Source organism: Orbicella franksi, chromosome 9 (assembly GCF_964199315.1).
Source record: "Orbicella franksi chromosome 9, jaOrbFran1.1, whole genome shotgun sequence".
In the NCBI taxonomy this organism is placed as follows: domain Eukaryota; kingdom Metazoa; phylum Cnidaria; class Anthozoa; order Scleractinia; family Merulinidae; genus Orbicella; species Orbicella franksi.
The window spans coordinates 5441325-5457541 of NC_138153.1; the positions used below are offsets into that span (position 1 = coordinate 5441325).

The window sequence follows — 16217 nt, forward strand, 5'->3', positions numbered from 1 at the left end:
ATTAATTCTAGCTAGATTCTGGCAACTATGAATTTGTGACTAGTTAGGCGTTCTTTTCCGCCCGCGCCCCGCGAGACTTTCACAAGGCCGTCCGCGCCCCGCGAGACTTTTTTCACAATGTGGTCCCCGCGAGATTTCACACCGCGCCCCGCGAGACTTTCACAAGGTTTTAAGTGGATAGTACGGACCTTTCGATTGGCTAATACCTGAGGAGTAGGCTCCAGTCCCTGACGCCTAAAGAGCATGTGTTCTTTCATTTGACCATTCAGTTACGTCCACGCGTCTGATTTGAATTTTTCTGCGCTTTTTCAGCGGCTTGGTTCCTCATTTCTTCCTTCTTGCTCTTTAAAAATTTCAAACAGTCGAGAAGCCCTTGAAATTTTTAACCTGAGAACAGTATTTTTTCACTATGCGGCTTAAACAGTTGTTCGTGTACCTCGGTCTTGTAGTTCTCCTTTGTTCTGCTTTGTCATCACGAGCCGAAGACGATGTTGCGGACGTTGAAGATGAAGACGACGTAGAAAGCGACGGCGAGAGCGAGCAGGAAGATAAGGCAAGTGGTTATATATCCGTTTTGAATTGCTCAAAGAGATCGCAAACCTGGTTTAATTGTATTTCGTAACGTTGGCAGGGCAAAGAGAAAAAGAAAGTGGAAATAGAGTCTTATTCACCTCCAGTCATTGCACTTGAACACGAGGACTCGGTATTCTTTGCAGAACCCTTCGCAAAACGAGGAGAGTTTGAAAGCAGGTAAAATATATTTTTTGAATTAAGAACGTTTTTAAATTTTTGCCGGTGTGTGGGAAATATTGCAGTTGTTTGCAGTTGGAAAGCTGTATCTACTCGTGAATAAGTTTTGACAGAACTCTAGCCTGTTCAGTCCATACGGTCTGATAGCGTTACATTCTAAACCTCACGTAAGTCAGTAGTAGTTTTTAAGGCGTCTTTTTTTGGACATTTGTCAGACTTCTGATTTTTCTGTATGATACTCGCTTTGTATTGGAAAAAAAAGATTCTTCAATTCATTGGGTGTAGCCATGGTAGTAGTTTTTGATTTACAATGCACCTTGTCTTAATAGCCCTTTCACTAATGTTCCACCCAAGTGACCTGTTTTGGCATTATTTCCAAGTTTATTTGGCACACTGGTTAATTTTGAATAACAAGGAGGGTTTGTTCTTGTTTTGCAAGGTATACAGACATGAAGCTTCACATACATTTGTACATGTAGGGACAAAATTCCTAATTTTCATACCACAGGTGTATTGTATTCTTATAACATTTGCATGATCAAGCATATATGGAATTAGTGAGTGTTTCTTACAAAAAAGCTTCAGTTGACTATATCTAGCACAGTATTAATCAATAAGTACTGCTATAATGGCACAAAGAATCAAAGGTATGAGCAAGGCTCACTGTTGATGAAGTGTGTGTCTGAAGTGATTTTTTTTCAACAGATGTGCTTGTATTTTGAGTTGTAAACTGTAGTTTTGTAACTGGCCAATCAATTTTTGTTAACACACTAGGGTGTTAACAAAACTGAGTTGACAGTTTTCATATAGCTGGGCAGCAGGCTTCATGCATTATTGACTCTGCTAAAAAAAAAATCACAAAGTGAATTTCTTCCAAAAAATTTCTTAGTTAACAGTTTCTACAGTCTTACCAGAAGCTTATAACCGTGAAGTCCTTACTTGAGTCTGTTTCTGACTCGCCAAAAGAGGAAAAGCCCAGTTACAGGTTATGTTTTAGAGATAACCAAAAACGTGGTCAACTAGTTCTAGTTATAAGCTCTGTATTCATGCTGAATATGTTGGTTTACACTGTACAGCTTCACTGAGACACCATCTGTGTCAGGAGGAAGAAATATCAAGCTTTCAGTCAAATTTTAAAGTAGTCAACTGGAGACAAGATTGTGTTGTTCCAGAAAATATCCCTACCCCTCCCACAGAAGGTTTTATAGCTTGAACCCCCCCCCCCTCCCACCCCTCTGGAAATTCTATTTTAGTGTCATACTTCTCTTTAAAAAATTGGGCTTTTGAAACCTCCTTGGAATTTCCATTAACCTTCCTTGGGGTGGGTATGGATATTTTCTGGATCTACACATTTCTTTTTTGGCCTTTGCATGGTTTTGCCTGGGTTTTTTGTACTGAGTGATCTAGCTTTAAGCCAGGGGTATCACAAAGTGTTTTAATGGGTGTTTTTTGCTGGAATAGGTGGTTGATTTTTCTATCTCCCTTTAAAGAATCCGACAAATACGCTAGCAAAGTAGCTGCCAGCCAAGATTATGAACTAGATGGCAATTTTCACCAGATGACTACTTTTGAGAATCCTATTTAAGTAGGCTGGGGTCATTGCATTCTGTTGTTAGAGTACAAACGCACTTCACTCTCACACAATCGCTCTCCACTTGGGAGTATAAATGAACACAAATGCTGGCATACCTTAATAATAACCAAGCATTAATCTACACTGAGATTCATAACTGTAATCCATCTAGTCACTTCATTTTTAAGCATGGCTTATATGGATGCAAGTGGGTCTATAGTTGTAGATGAGTGTTGAATGCTCTCATCATCAGCATTTGAGTGGTTATTGTGCACTTGCCAAATTAATCATATGCATTAAATTTTAATTGGTGCTTTATTGTTTATTAAGTTTCAGTGCTTTTTTTTTACTGCAGGTGGCTGAAATCTCAAGCCAAGAAAGATGGAGTTGATGTTGAAATAGCAAAATATGACGGTTAGTCACTGCAAGCTTTTCCATCTTTTATATCATAATTTTTTCTGTCACCCACAAAGTTATTACAGTGCTTTGTTGTGTAGCACTCTTTAAAATTCTTAGTCTTTGTAGGAGTAGGCAAAACATTGTTTCAAAGTTTCGAACGTCTCCAAGGTAACATAGCGCAAGTGTTAACTCTGTTTATTTTACTCAATGTTGCCTGCTTCAGTTGGTTTCCACTAGAGATATATCTGTAGATGAAGAATGGCTCACTGCATTAATTAGTGTTGTCATGATCTGGGCTCGACACTAACTTTTCAACGTACTAGCCAAGTGGCTAATGATAACTTAGATGTTACTAGCCAAAATTTTTTTTTTTACTAGCCAAGCGTTGAGGTTGACTACCTTACAACATGAAATTTGCACGACATGTTTATTCATGATTTGGGGGTGTACATATTTTGCAACACTTAAACAGACTGTTCCGTGATTTTGCAAAACATTTTGTATTTTGAATCACTTTAACTTCACATTTTTGATTAACGCAATTTATTTCCTTGGCAATGTTACTTAAACATGTGCTTGAATTTTGGTAAACCGACTTTATCAAAGGTACAATAATGCCAAAAGTAACAAAAACGCAATGGCGGGACTGTATTTCAACAGTAACATAATGTGTTATGTTCACAACACTTACTGCTTGCGTCACTTTAAATTTGCAATTTTTTTTAAAACGTGAAATTCGCCAAATTAACGTGTCAAAAAAAGTTTCATGTAACAAGGTAAGTCCAATAAACAGCAGAATTACTAGCAAGACTTGAAAGCAAAAGAAAGCAACTCTCTTTAATACATAATGTTGGTAATTACATTGAACTTAAACTAGTTCCAATAAAGTTAATTCCAGTTCCCAAAAAGACTTTCAAGACTGTGTTTCTCTTTGAGACTTCCTTGGAAAAATATAGAGACCCTGAGTCGTCATTGTAAAAACTGTTGAGACTAATCTTCACAGATGGACAGGCACTGTAGAAATGTTTCAAAAGCAAAACAACTATTTGAACAATACTGCAAACTGTAGTTGGTGAAATTCGAGTGCTAAAAGCGGCTGATTTAAATGTTGAAGGAAATAAATCTTTCACATCTAGTTATTTCTGTTGTGGTACCGTAAGTTTGTAAGTATGCATATGACGACAAATCACCCATGTATTGTTACTCTATAAATGAAATGTTATCCCTTTACAGTTTCACACGATTTTGCGCATGATTTTATCAGGAAGCTTGTGTTTTGTTCTACTAATTTCATAACAATAAAGAACATTGATGTGTACTTTCAGAAACTGCTGTCTTGTTTGTCAAATATTTCTTTCAACGTAGTAACGTGTTCAGTTACCCATTTACATACCACACAGCCAAAAGTAAACAAACTTAAATTTGCATACGTGCTGAACAACACATGCCTGGTAACATGGTACATGTACATCCACAATGAAAGTCTGGCCTTGTTTCCGAGAAAAGGGTTTGTTTTCCTTGAGAAAGACGGAAACTAGTACAGCCAATTTCGTTTCGTTTATTAGCCAAAGTGGCTAGTGGAAATCAAAAACCTACTAGCCAAAACTAAATTTCTACTAGTCTGTGGCTAGTTGGCTACTGTTAGTGTCGAGCCCTGATGATTTTTGTAGGCACACCAGTAATTAGTCATACTTTTTCTCCATAGCTGTAATGTCCCCTACTGTATAACATGAAAGGAATTTCTTACCCTTATCAGATGTTTTTAAGTTGCTATAACTCTTCTGATCATAACCCATTGACAAACATGCAGTGACAAAAATTTATGTGGGACATACACATCATAGGAGATTGCCTTGCATTTGTGTATGAGGGTTTTAGTTTTAGAATTATTGATTTTGCTCTCTGCATGATGTTGCCAAATATTACACTGGATTGTAATTAATTTTATGTTTTACTTTTTTTGTATGTTTTTGAACATGTGCTTAATAGTCAAGTTTTTACCTTGGTCCTTGGAAATTATTTAACTGTGTTTTTACTCTTGTGACAACAGGTGAATGGTCATTTGAGGAGCCAACAACCAAGTTATTCATTGGAGATTTAGGACTTATTCTCAAGGTAATTTGACACTATTTAACACCTGAGTTGCACATGGAGGTTGGGTGCCCAGGAACCAAGGGGCTGGAGCTGCCGACCCCAAACCCAGGTAGCAAGAGCATCCCAAAAGCCTGCCTTACCCACAACCCAGCCACGAGCCCTGCCCGCCAAACCCAGCCCCAGCCCAAGCACCCATCATACAGAACCAGAAGCTCAGTGGCACATGCATAAATTGCGACAATAAACCGCTGACCTGGGGGCACAGGAAACTGCTCCGCACCAGGCCTATTACAGCAATGCAAACCCTGGCAACAAAACAAATGCCACAGCATGCCACCAAAAACGCTAATAAAGGCCAATGCCACACCAACTAATGAGCAATGCTCCTGGTCGTTAACTAAGTTATATAAGTATATTTAACCTCGTATATTTTTTCGCCTTTAATAGTGCCTGGCCAGTAATAAAACTGTTGATATTCAACATACATGTACTGAAGATCAATTGTTCAAAGACAATGATTCTTGTTCCAGCTCAGGCTGAAGTGTTGGCACTGTATTAAGATGCTAGTTTGGTTGGGGTGTATAAATTTCTCGTTTTTTCAGGTTTTGCAAAATGCATGAGCTGTTACGAGCCGTTAATTTTGAACATGGGCATCAAAGTACCGTAACAATCTTCTATGTACTAATCTCCTGTTGGTTGATCTGCAGTCTAAGGCAAGGCACCATGCAATTTCTTCCATGCTGAAAAAACCATTTGAGTTTAAGGACAAGCCATTTGTAGTCCAGTGAGTATACTGTTATTTCTTTCTGTTTTATCCCTTAATAAATTTAATTTGCCATCCTCACTTCTACATTGGTTCCTATAAGATAGTTCATTTCATGTGATCATCTGGGTGAGGGTACGGTACTTCTGAAAAGAACTGTTGGTGACTGTCACAGTCACCAACAACAGTTCTTTTCAGAACTACCCTCACCTGGATGATCACACTATACAAATTACTGATACTCCTGGGTTCAAACCATTTACTATGTTTCTATAAGATGTTGAACACTGTTTCTATAAAAAAAGTAAAAAAGAAAAACACTGCTTACATCTAATTTTCTGCTTGTATGAACTTATTTTTGAAGCTTCGCCAAGATCATTGACAGTCTGGCTTGATTCAAAATGTAATAATTTTCTTCTCAACCATTGCCAGACATTACACATATGTATAATATTAAATATATAATATTTTGTACATCATGATCAAATTATTTTATTTTTCTTCCAGGTATGAAGTGAAGTTTCAGCAGGCAATGGAATGTGGTGGTGCTTATGTCAAACTTCTTTCTCATCAAGATTCTCTTGACCTGGTAAAGTTTTGTTCATTGTAACACTCAAGAATTCCTCATTGTTCATTTACTCATTGCAAAAAAGATGAATGTGTGGCAAGGTGCCTAAAGGGTGGTGGGACCACATGAGATTTGAGCAGGCACAGAGTTTCCTTGGTAACCCTGTGAGCGACAACCACCCGTTAGTGATAGACTGAAATTATCAGTGGAAACTACTCACTTGAACCACCTATGAGTAGACACTCTGGCACCCAAGTGTCCACTTATGGGACATAAAAAAAAGTAATTACTGTTTTGTATATGCATATGATCATGACTTGATGACTTGGTCGTGTAATCAAACTTGATATAGACACCTCCAATAAGTAATTACATTTTGTTGTTTTACTACAGAAATCTTTCCATGACAAAAGTCCTTATACTATTATGTTTGGACCTGACAAATGTGGTGAAGACAAAAAGGTAATTATCATTAACAATACATTTGACATTGTTGAATATATTGCTAGTCTTGAAGGAGTAAAGTGTTTTGGCCAAGAACAGAAATACAGACACCGGCTCCGAGGATGATTTTGCCTGCCTGGTTTGAGTGTTGAGGGGTTCAAGGTTTTCCTTGTAAAGAAGTTCAGTTCCAAAAGTTTTACCCACCTGTGAAAACCAGTTGCCCTTCCGCTGAAATAGGTATTGAAACCCTTGCACTGGTGAAGGCTTGAACATGATTGCTTTTTCCAAGATTCAAAGCATCCAAAAATATTATACTGTCCATGAATTTTGTACTCTGCTCAAAAGCATCAAAACTTGAGTGGGCAAGGGAACTTTCTGTCACTGCCTATCAATGGATTTCTGTCATTTAATGTAGACTAATCATCTTACATGTGTGTGCAGAATATTGTTGTTCTTGTTTCTCACATCATCAACAAGCTGTTTTTATTTTCTTTTTAGCTTCACTTCATTTTTAGACACAAAAACCCAAAGACTGGTGAATATGAGGAGAAACATGCAAAGAAGCCAACTGGCAATTTCCAGAGTGTATTTGATGGCAAAAAGACTCATTTATTCACTTTGGTAGTTCGACCTGACAATTCATTTGAAGTATTTGTGGACCAAGAGAGTGTCAATTCAGGCAACTTGTTGGAAGATTTCACTCCGGCTATCAATCCCCCTAAGGAGATTGATGACCCGCATGATAAAAAACCAGAGGACTGGGATGAGAGGGAAAAGATTCCTGACCCTGATGCAGAGAAGCCTGAAGACTGGGATGAGGATGCTCCTGCTAAAATTCCTGACCCTGATGCAAAGGTTTGCTGAATTCAATCCCCTAACTAAACTGTTTTTTACCTTACTCTTAAGGGAATTGTTGAATGGTACATTATGTAAATAATTTGTTTAAATTTAAATTGTTTTATTATTGTCAGAAACCTGAAGACTGGTTGGATGACGAGCCAGAGTATGTTCCGGATCCAAATGGCGTCAAACCTGATGACTGGGATGAAGAGGAAGATGGAGAGTGGGAAGCACCACAAGTTGGTGAGCTGATTTGATATATGGGTTATGGACCAAGCTTGAGGTCAAGATGGCTAGATATTGGCCAAGTTCTGTTTTTTTGGATGCTTATAGACTGAGATGGAGTTGAGAAACGAGGCCAATATCCAGCCATCTTGACCGAACAATTGTGGTAAATAAAAATAATTAAAGGTTTATTATATGGGATATGCTTTGGCTGCAGGGAAATTTTTCTTGTGGGACACAGAGCATTATCCCAGGCAGGCAAGATAGTGCTATCTTGCCCGCTCCGGTAGCCAATCACTGTGCAGGATTTGGTTCATCTTTTCCACTCAGGGAGTTAACCATATTGTAGTATTGTTGTTGTGAAATGTGCTGTACTTTTGTCCTTTTGGGATGACACTCTCATTCATTTGCTGTGCCTTTAGTTTGCTTAAATCAAGCACCTAACTTATCTTTAAAAAAAAATGTCTTATACAATCATTGTGAAACATTTTAGTGTGAAGTATTGCTGCATGGTATATGGGAAACTATCTTCTAAGAAACAATAAAAAATATTGTGTTCCTGCTTTGGAATTATGATTAACTAAAATGTATATAATTTCCTGTACTCGGAGTGCAATAAAAGTCTCTTTAAAAGTGGAATATTCCGTTCAGCTGAACCAAACTTCATCAGCCACAAAGCTAAAAGTTTTATCATCCAACAGAAATTTAAACTTACTATTTCATATTCTGTTTTAAGCAAACCCGAAATGTGAGAAGGCTGGTTGTGGAGAGTGGAAGCCTCCTGTCATAGATAATCCTGCTTACAAGGGCAAATGGTCAGCACCACTGATTGATAACCCCAGCTACAAGGTAAATACAGAGATCAACTGCTAATTTCTCCTGAGATAATTGATACAAAGACAAACATGCAGGACAGGGAAATAAGAGTTGATCACCACTGTCTGTTACTACGATTATCAGTTGAGTAAGGCGGACGAAAGTTTGGTCACCAAGTTTTAACGTAAAAATCGTGTTGTTGTCACGAGCAACTGGCTCCGTATCCATTGGCAACTTGTCGGCCTTTGACGTCAATTGACAGCAAAGCGCGAAATTGTAGGCGACACGACAGGCGACCAACGGCTGTTGATATTGTTACCAACGGAAACGAGGTAAGTTGCCCGTGACAACAACACGATTTTACGTTAAAACTTGGTGACCAAACTTTCGTCCCGCCTTACTCAACTGATAATCGTAGTAGCTAGTGTCACATTGTATAATGAACAGGGCTGTCATTAAGGGTCGTAACCCGTAACACCTGTTGAGTATGCGTGATAGGCCCTTGATGTTATGGATGAACTTGCCTGTTGTTGATACAATTCACCCACAAAGTAGCAAGTTTGTTACAGGTGTGAAAGTCAAGGCTACAGGTGACTCAAAACTTAATGACAGCCCTGATGAATGTATCCATGTTTATTATTATTATTATTATTATTATTATTATTATTATTATTATTATTATTATTATTGTTGTTAGTATTATTAGTATTATTAGTATTATTAGTGTTATTATTAGTTTTTTTTTTTTTTTTTTTTTTTTTTTTTTTTGTAAAGTTTAAAATTTCTTTTGATGATCTCATGGGCTTGGCACAATTTTAATACTAAAAGAAAATATATTGCAGGGTATTTGGAAGCCAAGAAAAATTGAAAATCCAGATTACTTTGAGGATAAGGAACCTTTCAAGATGACATCCATTGTAAGTATGACTGAAAAACAAATCCTATCTACCGGTGCTTGAACTCTGTTTATAAATTATTTGCATGATTTTATGATTTTTGTTTTATTTATTTCAGGCTGCTGTTGGTTTGGAGCTCTGGTCCATGACCCCAGATATACTGTTTGATAATTTTATCATCACTAATGACAAATATGTTGCTGACAAATGGGCTTCAGACAGGTACAGTCAATAACTCCCTCCTAACCCTATGATTAAAATCTAATTTATCATTGCAACATGGGTGCATTATCAGACAAACGGGTGTTGAGAATAAAGAAAAGCACTAACAAATTGATATTGTCTTGATCTACCACCAAATTCTCAGATCTGACATTGAAAGAAATTAATGTATTGTATTCAGTATGGAAAATTAACGTTTTGAACAAGGGACAGAAAGGGTTATCAGACACCCCTTTAACACTGAAATCTGTTGTTCTCATAGTGCCTTACTTCAGTTATTCACTAGTGGGAACGGAACTCCTCTTACAAACAGATGTGGAAGTAAATCTCAGAGTGTGTTTTTGAAAATTGCATCCTGTGTAAATGAACCTTCCTGAAGACCACTAGAATACAAAATGTGTTCAAAGGCTTATCTGTGGGCTAAATTCTGTTTTTTTCTGCTTTAGCTGGGTGAAGAAAAATGTCAAAGAAACCTATGGAGGAGATGAGGAGGTTAGTGACTTGATTCTTATTCGTTTTCCTTTCTTGGTGGTGTTTAAATCTCACATATTTCATGGGTTACTATGCTGTCTGTAGTAATAATATCATTATCTTTAAGAACATCTGCAGCAAGGAGAAGTGAAATGTTGTGATTGTTTTTTTTTTTTTTTAGGGTGGAGTAGTTAGGAACTTGCTGGACGCAACAAACGAGCGACCATGGCTGTGGGTGCTGTTTGTCATCGTTGTTATTTTGCCATTTGTTTTAATTGCTGCTTGCTGTTTCCCTGGAAGCAAGGTAAATAATATAATGATATATCTTTTAATTAATGATCTTTCGATGTTAATACTTAAACAATAGATATTGAAGGTGGTTGAGAGTGAGGCTAAGGGTGCTTAGTCTATAATTTTATAAGTTCCTTAACCTTGTTACCAAATAGAAAAAGTATTGAAATAGGATTAGGCATTTTAAACTGACTTCAACATTTACATACATTTTTAGAAACCAGGCACGGTGTTGTTTTAGTTTCTAGATCTTTCATTCATTGTCTTGTCCTGACTTGTTCCATGTCCTCACAGGGATGATCAGAACATCCACTACCACCTTCTTCATCTTCTACTGCATTGTAACATGGTTTTAATTTCATACCTTCTCATCCCTTCTTCCCCTGCACCAGATCTCATTGCTTTTGGCAATGGTGGTTTTAGTAATTAATTATTTTTATTTGCTTTCTCCACCGACTTTAAATAAAGAAGTTACTTCTAGTATATTCTCCCAAATGCTACTGTTAGAAATGTCAGTAGGTTTGTAAGAAGAATGCGCAAGTTTATGTCAAGATACATGTTGATTGCAGAGTGATGCTGCCAAGAAGAAGAAGACTGATGAACCAACCGAAGATGTTGTTCCTGAAGAAGACAAGGTATTGTGTTGTAAAAGAAATCCTGAGAGTGGGCACAGTTATGTACATATGTAATGTAGCTACATACATATATACTGGTTGAACATTCTTGGCTGGGTTGTTCAAAGCATGATTGAGCTAACCCAGGATTAGCGTGAATTATGATTTCAGTTTTGTAACCTTTCGGTGAGGTTTTCTGTTTACATTGTTTGTCCTTCACTTTTGAGTTTGAGAAATCTCGAACTACATAAAACATAAGAAAAAAAGAAACATTTTAATTTATAGAAGAAAAATTAATACTGTGGCTAACTTTTAATCCTTGGTTAGCAGTAGCCAGCTTTCAAACAACCCAGCCAGGTGATAACAAACTTACTTTGATTTTACCCATGAATCAGCAAATGGTAATAAGGATTCTACAGTGATCTTTGTCTACACTGGCTTTCTTTTTTTTTATCTCTCTGATTTGGCAACAATAAATTGGCATTGTCTGAAACATTAATTTTAAGTAACTGGCAGACATGATAAGAACACTGTAAAATAAATGTAAAACAAGAAACAGTGGGGAATCTCAATTTTTCCAGCTTTCAATGTTTTAAACCTCCCAATGATTTGAAGCAACAAGTGCCTCAAATATTTGGGAGTTCCAATTGAGAGTTTGAAAAACTGAGATTCCACAGTTTCTTGTTTCATATTTATTTACAGTATTCTTGTCAAATCTAACTATTATTATTTTGTTCCTCTAGCTCAAAATGCAAAAGCTACTGTTAAATGATTTTTCAAACCTCCAATTTTTCAAACAAATTTTAGTTCCCTTAAGTGATAGAACAATCAGGATACTGCTTTATTTCCTTGCAAAAAGTTTCAAATTTAGGGTTGTAAGATATGCGAAAAGAGTTCCCACACAGTAGATGAGTGCACCTTTGAAGGATCACTCAAAGTTAGTTGGATCATGTGTACTAAAGGCATCTATGGTCAACTGTTGATTGATATCCTTAATTGATACCCTTGATCGACCCCCAATCAACACTTGACCGTGGATGCCTTTAGTACAAATGATCAAGGTAGTTTTGCATTCATTTCCCTCCACATCTGGCACCTAACCTAGACTATGGACACTTTTTTGAGTTGTGATTGCTGTTGCAACATTAATTATTTTTTACTCAGACTGAAACACCAACACAAGAAGGAGAAGAAGAAGAAGAAACACCTGAAGCGGGTGATGAAAAGGTTGGTTAATTTTTGTATTTCAAGGAAAATAAAACAAACAACAAGATGTTTGTAGACCAACAGACAGTAACTGTCTTTGTGCATTTGTCTTTTAGGCTGAAGAGAAAAATGAAGATGAGGAAAAGGTGAGACAATTACTGATTTATTGTTGAAAACCAGACAAGAAAATTGATTTTTTATTTTAAACACTTGATTATCTTTGAACTATGTTGTTGAATCTAGAAATCAAAATTGAAGGCTTTGAAAAGTGGATACAGGGAGTTTAAACAGTAATGTTTTAAATTGTATAATACCTCAACTCTGTGAAATTGTCAAGGTATTATTTCGTAGTTGTTACAGTGTCTAATAGTACAGATTTTCAGGAATATGACCTTTCGTTGATTAGGTTAAGTCTGCATACAAGCCAGGTGGCCCATCAGGCCGAAGCTTATCCCACTTTCTATAGCATGAAGCAATTAGGAGACAGTATTTCTTCTCCTCCCTGGATGAGATGCTAGTCCATCGCAGGGTTACCCCTAGCATTAAATTTGTTGTTACCCATTTATACACCGGGGTGGAGAGAGGCACTGCGAGAGTAAAGTGTCTTGCCCAAGAACAAAACACAATGTCCCCAGCCAGGACTCAAACCCGGACTGCTTGATCTGGAGATGAGTGCACTAGTCATGAGGCCACTGCCCCTCCCACCTTTTCTTGATTAAGTGCTCTTTTACCTGCCTCCACTGGAGGAAAAAAAAAAGCTCTTTCCAGACACCAGAAGGACAATGGTCAAAATGGTCAACTGCACCAAGCATCTGATCCAAACTCAATTGTAGAGTGACAGCAGCTATATGTTATGCTTGAAATTAATGTTGATTTGTTGTGATGTACATAACAGGAGGCCGAGGGAAATGAAGAAGAAGAAGAAGAAGAAGCTGCTGGCAAGGATGAGGTTGATGAAGAGGACAGTGGCAGGTTAGGGATTAAAAAGTGATGCACTTCATAGCTGTCAATTACCTGTTTCAATATACAGATCATCATAACAAACTGGCACATAAAGCCAGCCGGGCTTCCTCAATTTGTGTTGTACCAATTATTGCAGAGCGTAAACACTTACTGGTGTGATGGGTATACATGTAACTGAGAACACTGCAGTCCAGCTTTGATTTACCTTGCTACTTTTTGCAGTGCTTTCAATAAGATCCATCAGCCATAGTAGCTCCAGCAGGTGTTCTGCTAGGGTTCTCATTAATTTTATAGGGCAAAGAGGGTTAGTTTCATAAAGTAGATGGTTGACACCAACTAGAGTGCTGAAGGAACAAACCTCTTGGGAGGTCCACCTGCTTCAAATCTTACTGAAAGCTCTTTTCATGTCATAATTTCTAAAATGTAACTAAAATGTAAAAGGTAACTTCTTTTCTCAACCTCTCGGAATATCCGATCATAGGTAGTACTGACAGTAATTTAGTGTTCAAGGAGGTTGAATGAGTGAGTGACAAAGAGAAATGTATCGTCAAAAAGCTTAAAGTAAAACGTTCTTGACTCTTGAATCATCTTGTTTTTCTTTGTAGGATGAAAACAAGACGAAGGACAAGAAAGGAGAACTAACATTCGTCACAGCTCATGCTACATGGCTCCAGATCATCCAAGAATTAGTTTGGACATTTTTCAGTTCCCTCCAAGGCTCAATACTTTGCAAAACTTTTCTGATTAGCTTCTTTTCCTCTAGTCATGTACTTATTAATTGCTTTAGGCTTATTGGCAAATGTTTAGAAATCAAGAGCCCTTTTAACAACTACCACAATTGTGTTAAGTCATTAACTCATAAACTGCTATAACTTAACCTCAGAACCTTGATTTTAACTTATTTCAGAGCAGGCTTGAAAATCATGAGACTGATGTCTTACAATATAATGTGCTTGATGTGATTTTGTCTGATATCGTTTACTATAATTATCAGACAAAGTTCTGTCACTTTCCTTACAGGATAAAATGCCGATTTTACATAATTTGTTTATCCAGAACCAGATCTTTCAATTGATGACCACTGGTTTGCCCAGTTGTTGTCACTAAAAAGGAAAAACAGCATTTCAGTGATAACTTATGTTTTTTTAACTTAATATTAGGTACTAAGCTAATTTGCAGTAGTTTTCAGAGGCTTGGGCCCATCTTTCAATAAAAAGATTAATATAGAAAAAGGACAGGAAAGGAAAAATGGAGTCATTGTCAACCTATTCAAGCCTCAAATGTGCAAGTTAAATTAACTGAGGTACACCAGGGCAATTGCAGAGTAACGTAACCAAGGGATTGAGACTTGAAGGCATAATGAGTTGTGGTGTGGAAAGCTTTACTGTTCAGTATTCTTCAAGAAAAAAATGTCAACCCCTTTGAGGTCCTTAACTAGGTAACTAAGGTTATAAAGCCCTGGGTTGTGTCTGGGCTTTCAGCTGCTTGAAATGGAGCTTAGATGCATTATGAACAGTAGTGCTGGAAGGGCTGGGATCAAACCCTCAATATTTTCCATCCTGCTTTGGCCCACAGGACTTTGCACTCTTTGATCCCTGAAAAATGTTGGGAGATGACTGAAAGTTGAAGTAATCATCAAACATTTTTGCGTGATTCCATTACTTCCGGACAATTAGGTGAGATCACTGGGCACCCCAAAGTAATATTCTGATATTGCCAAACAGCACCTATCCTAAAAGAATTTGAACATTTCCCCACAATGGCAATAAGTGACTGAGTACAAGTGTAGTACTGGGGTGCAACCGGCTGATTTACTTACCCAAAAGTTGTTTCACTAGCTCGGGCCACAAAATTTCGTGTCTTACAGAAGTTCTGTAATTTGAATTTCAGAAAAATAATAATTTTCGTAAGAAACTTCACAGGCCTGTTGGGCAAGTGGAGGACAGAATTCACTAGCTCCAAGCTATTGGACACTGTTTTATTTACAGGTTGACCATCAGTGCTTTTACTACGGTACTTCTTGTTTTGTCTTAGGTTTATTTACGAAATTGCTTGCTTTGGATCTTTGTCAAGCTCTGTCGTAAATTTTGCACGTAGGTTATCCAATAATACTAGTGGAATAAGTTATTATAATTGTGTGTCATTCCATCCTTTCCTTTTTAGTGAACATCTTTTATATTTAATTTACAGTTTTTGGGGCTATTGGAGTTTGTTTGTAGCAACAGGAGGTTGCAATTTTAATAAAACTTTTGAATGTCTAAGTATACTTGTTTGGTGGTATATAGTTCTGGGAAGAACAATACAGTGGTCCTGAAGCTTGGTCAATGAAAGATGTTTTGTAGTTAAGAAATAAAAAACAAGTAGTTTTTGTATCGAGTTATAAAAACACAAGTGGAAGTTTGGGAGAAGAAGAAATGCTGTGGGAACACCAGAGCCAATAGGCAAGTGTTTCCACAGCTTTTTCAAGTTCTCCCAAACTTCTATGAGTGTTTTTATAACTTGATAGAATCACCGAGAACGTGTTTTCTATTTCTTTAAAAAAGTGAGCTGCGTTGAAAGAAGAAAGCAATTCAAAACATTATCCAAATCCTCTTCACAGACACCTCGAAAACACTAAGCAGCCATCATTTTGTTCACAGCTGCACACTGCTGCACTACTCTATATCTATAACAGAATAGGTAGTGAGTAGTGTAGCCAATCAGAGAATGGCACTTGTTATAGAATGTGAGTAAAATTATACTACTATGAGAGAATAGCTGCTACACATCATATCCTCAACTTTCTTCTTGGTAGTTGGAAATGAGGTCTTCAAATGCGATGAAATAACCCAGAAATGTGCTGTTTCAGAAAATAACCATATCGTTCCAACCTGGGTTGTCGTTAACATTTTCTGTAGAGGGCAACTGGTTTTCACAGGTGGGCAAAATTATCTGAGCTGAACATCTAATATAAGAAAAACGTTCCTCTATATGGTCAAACTAGCTGGGCAAAATTGTCCTCAAAGCTGGCCAATTTGCCCGATGCCCGGCCTTTAATGAAACCCGTCTTTTTGGTTTGAACTGCAGTTTGACTCTTACTAAA

At 37.3% G+C, this 16217-nt stretch overlaps 1 protein-coding gene across 1 annotated transcript; it reads left to right on the top strand.

Annotated features, from left to right (window-relative positions):
• The first annotated feature begins 360 nt into the window (after nt 1-360).
• On the top strand, nt 361-15392 carry LOC145496880 (calnexin-like). Its single transcript, XM_081476651.1, has 19 exons — nt 361-553; nt 632-750; nt 2679-2737; nt 4773-4837; nt 5524-5600; nt 6087-6168; nt 6541-6609; nt 7090-7446; nt 7563-7674; nt 8393-8505; nt 9315-9389; nt 9487-9590; nt 10037-10082; nt 10243-10365; nt 10922-10987; nt 12131-12193; nt 12289-12318; nt 13068-13144; nt 13741-15392. The coding sequence occupies exons 1-19, from the start codon at nt 410-412 to the stop codon at nt 13775-13777; spliced, it is 1818 nt and encodes a 605-aa protein (XP_081332777.1). The 5' UTR covers nt 361-409; the 3' UTR covers nt 13778-15392.
• Nucleotides 15393-16217: the final 825 nt, after the last annotated feature.

Excerpts from the sequence above, each read along its gene's own strand:
- LOC145496880 (XM_081476651.1), top strand. The coding sequence starts at position 410 with ATGCGGCTTAAACAGTTGTTCGTGTACCTCGGTCTTGTAGTTCTCCTT. Across the intron at positions 4,838-5,523 it reads ATTTAGGACTTATTCTCAAG|TCTAAGGCAAGGCACCATGC; the intron begins GTAATTTGACAC and ends GTTGATCTGCAG. Across the intron at positions 12,194-12,288 it reads CTGAAGCGGGTGATGAAAAG|GCTGAAGAGAAAAATGAAGA; the intron begins GTTGGTTAATTT and ends TTTGTCTTTTAG.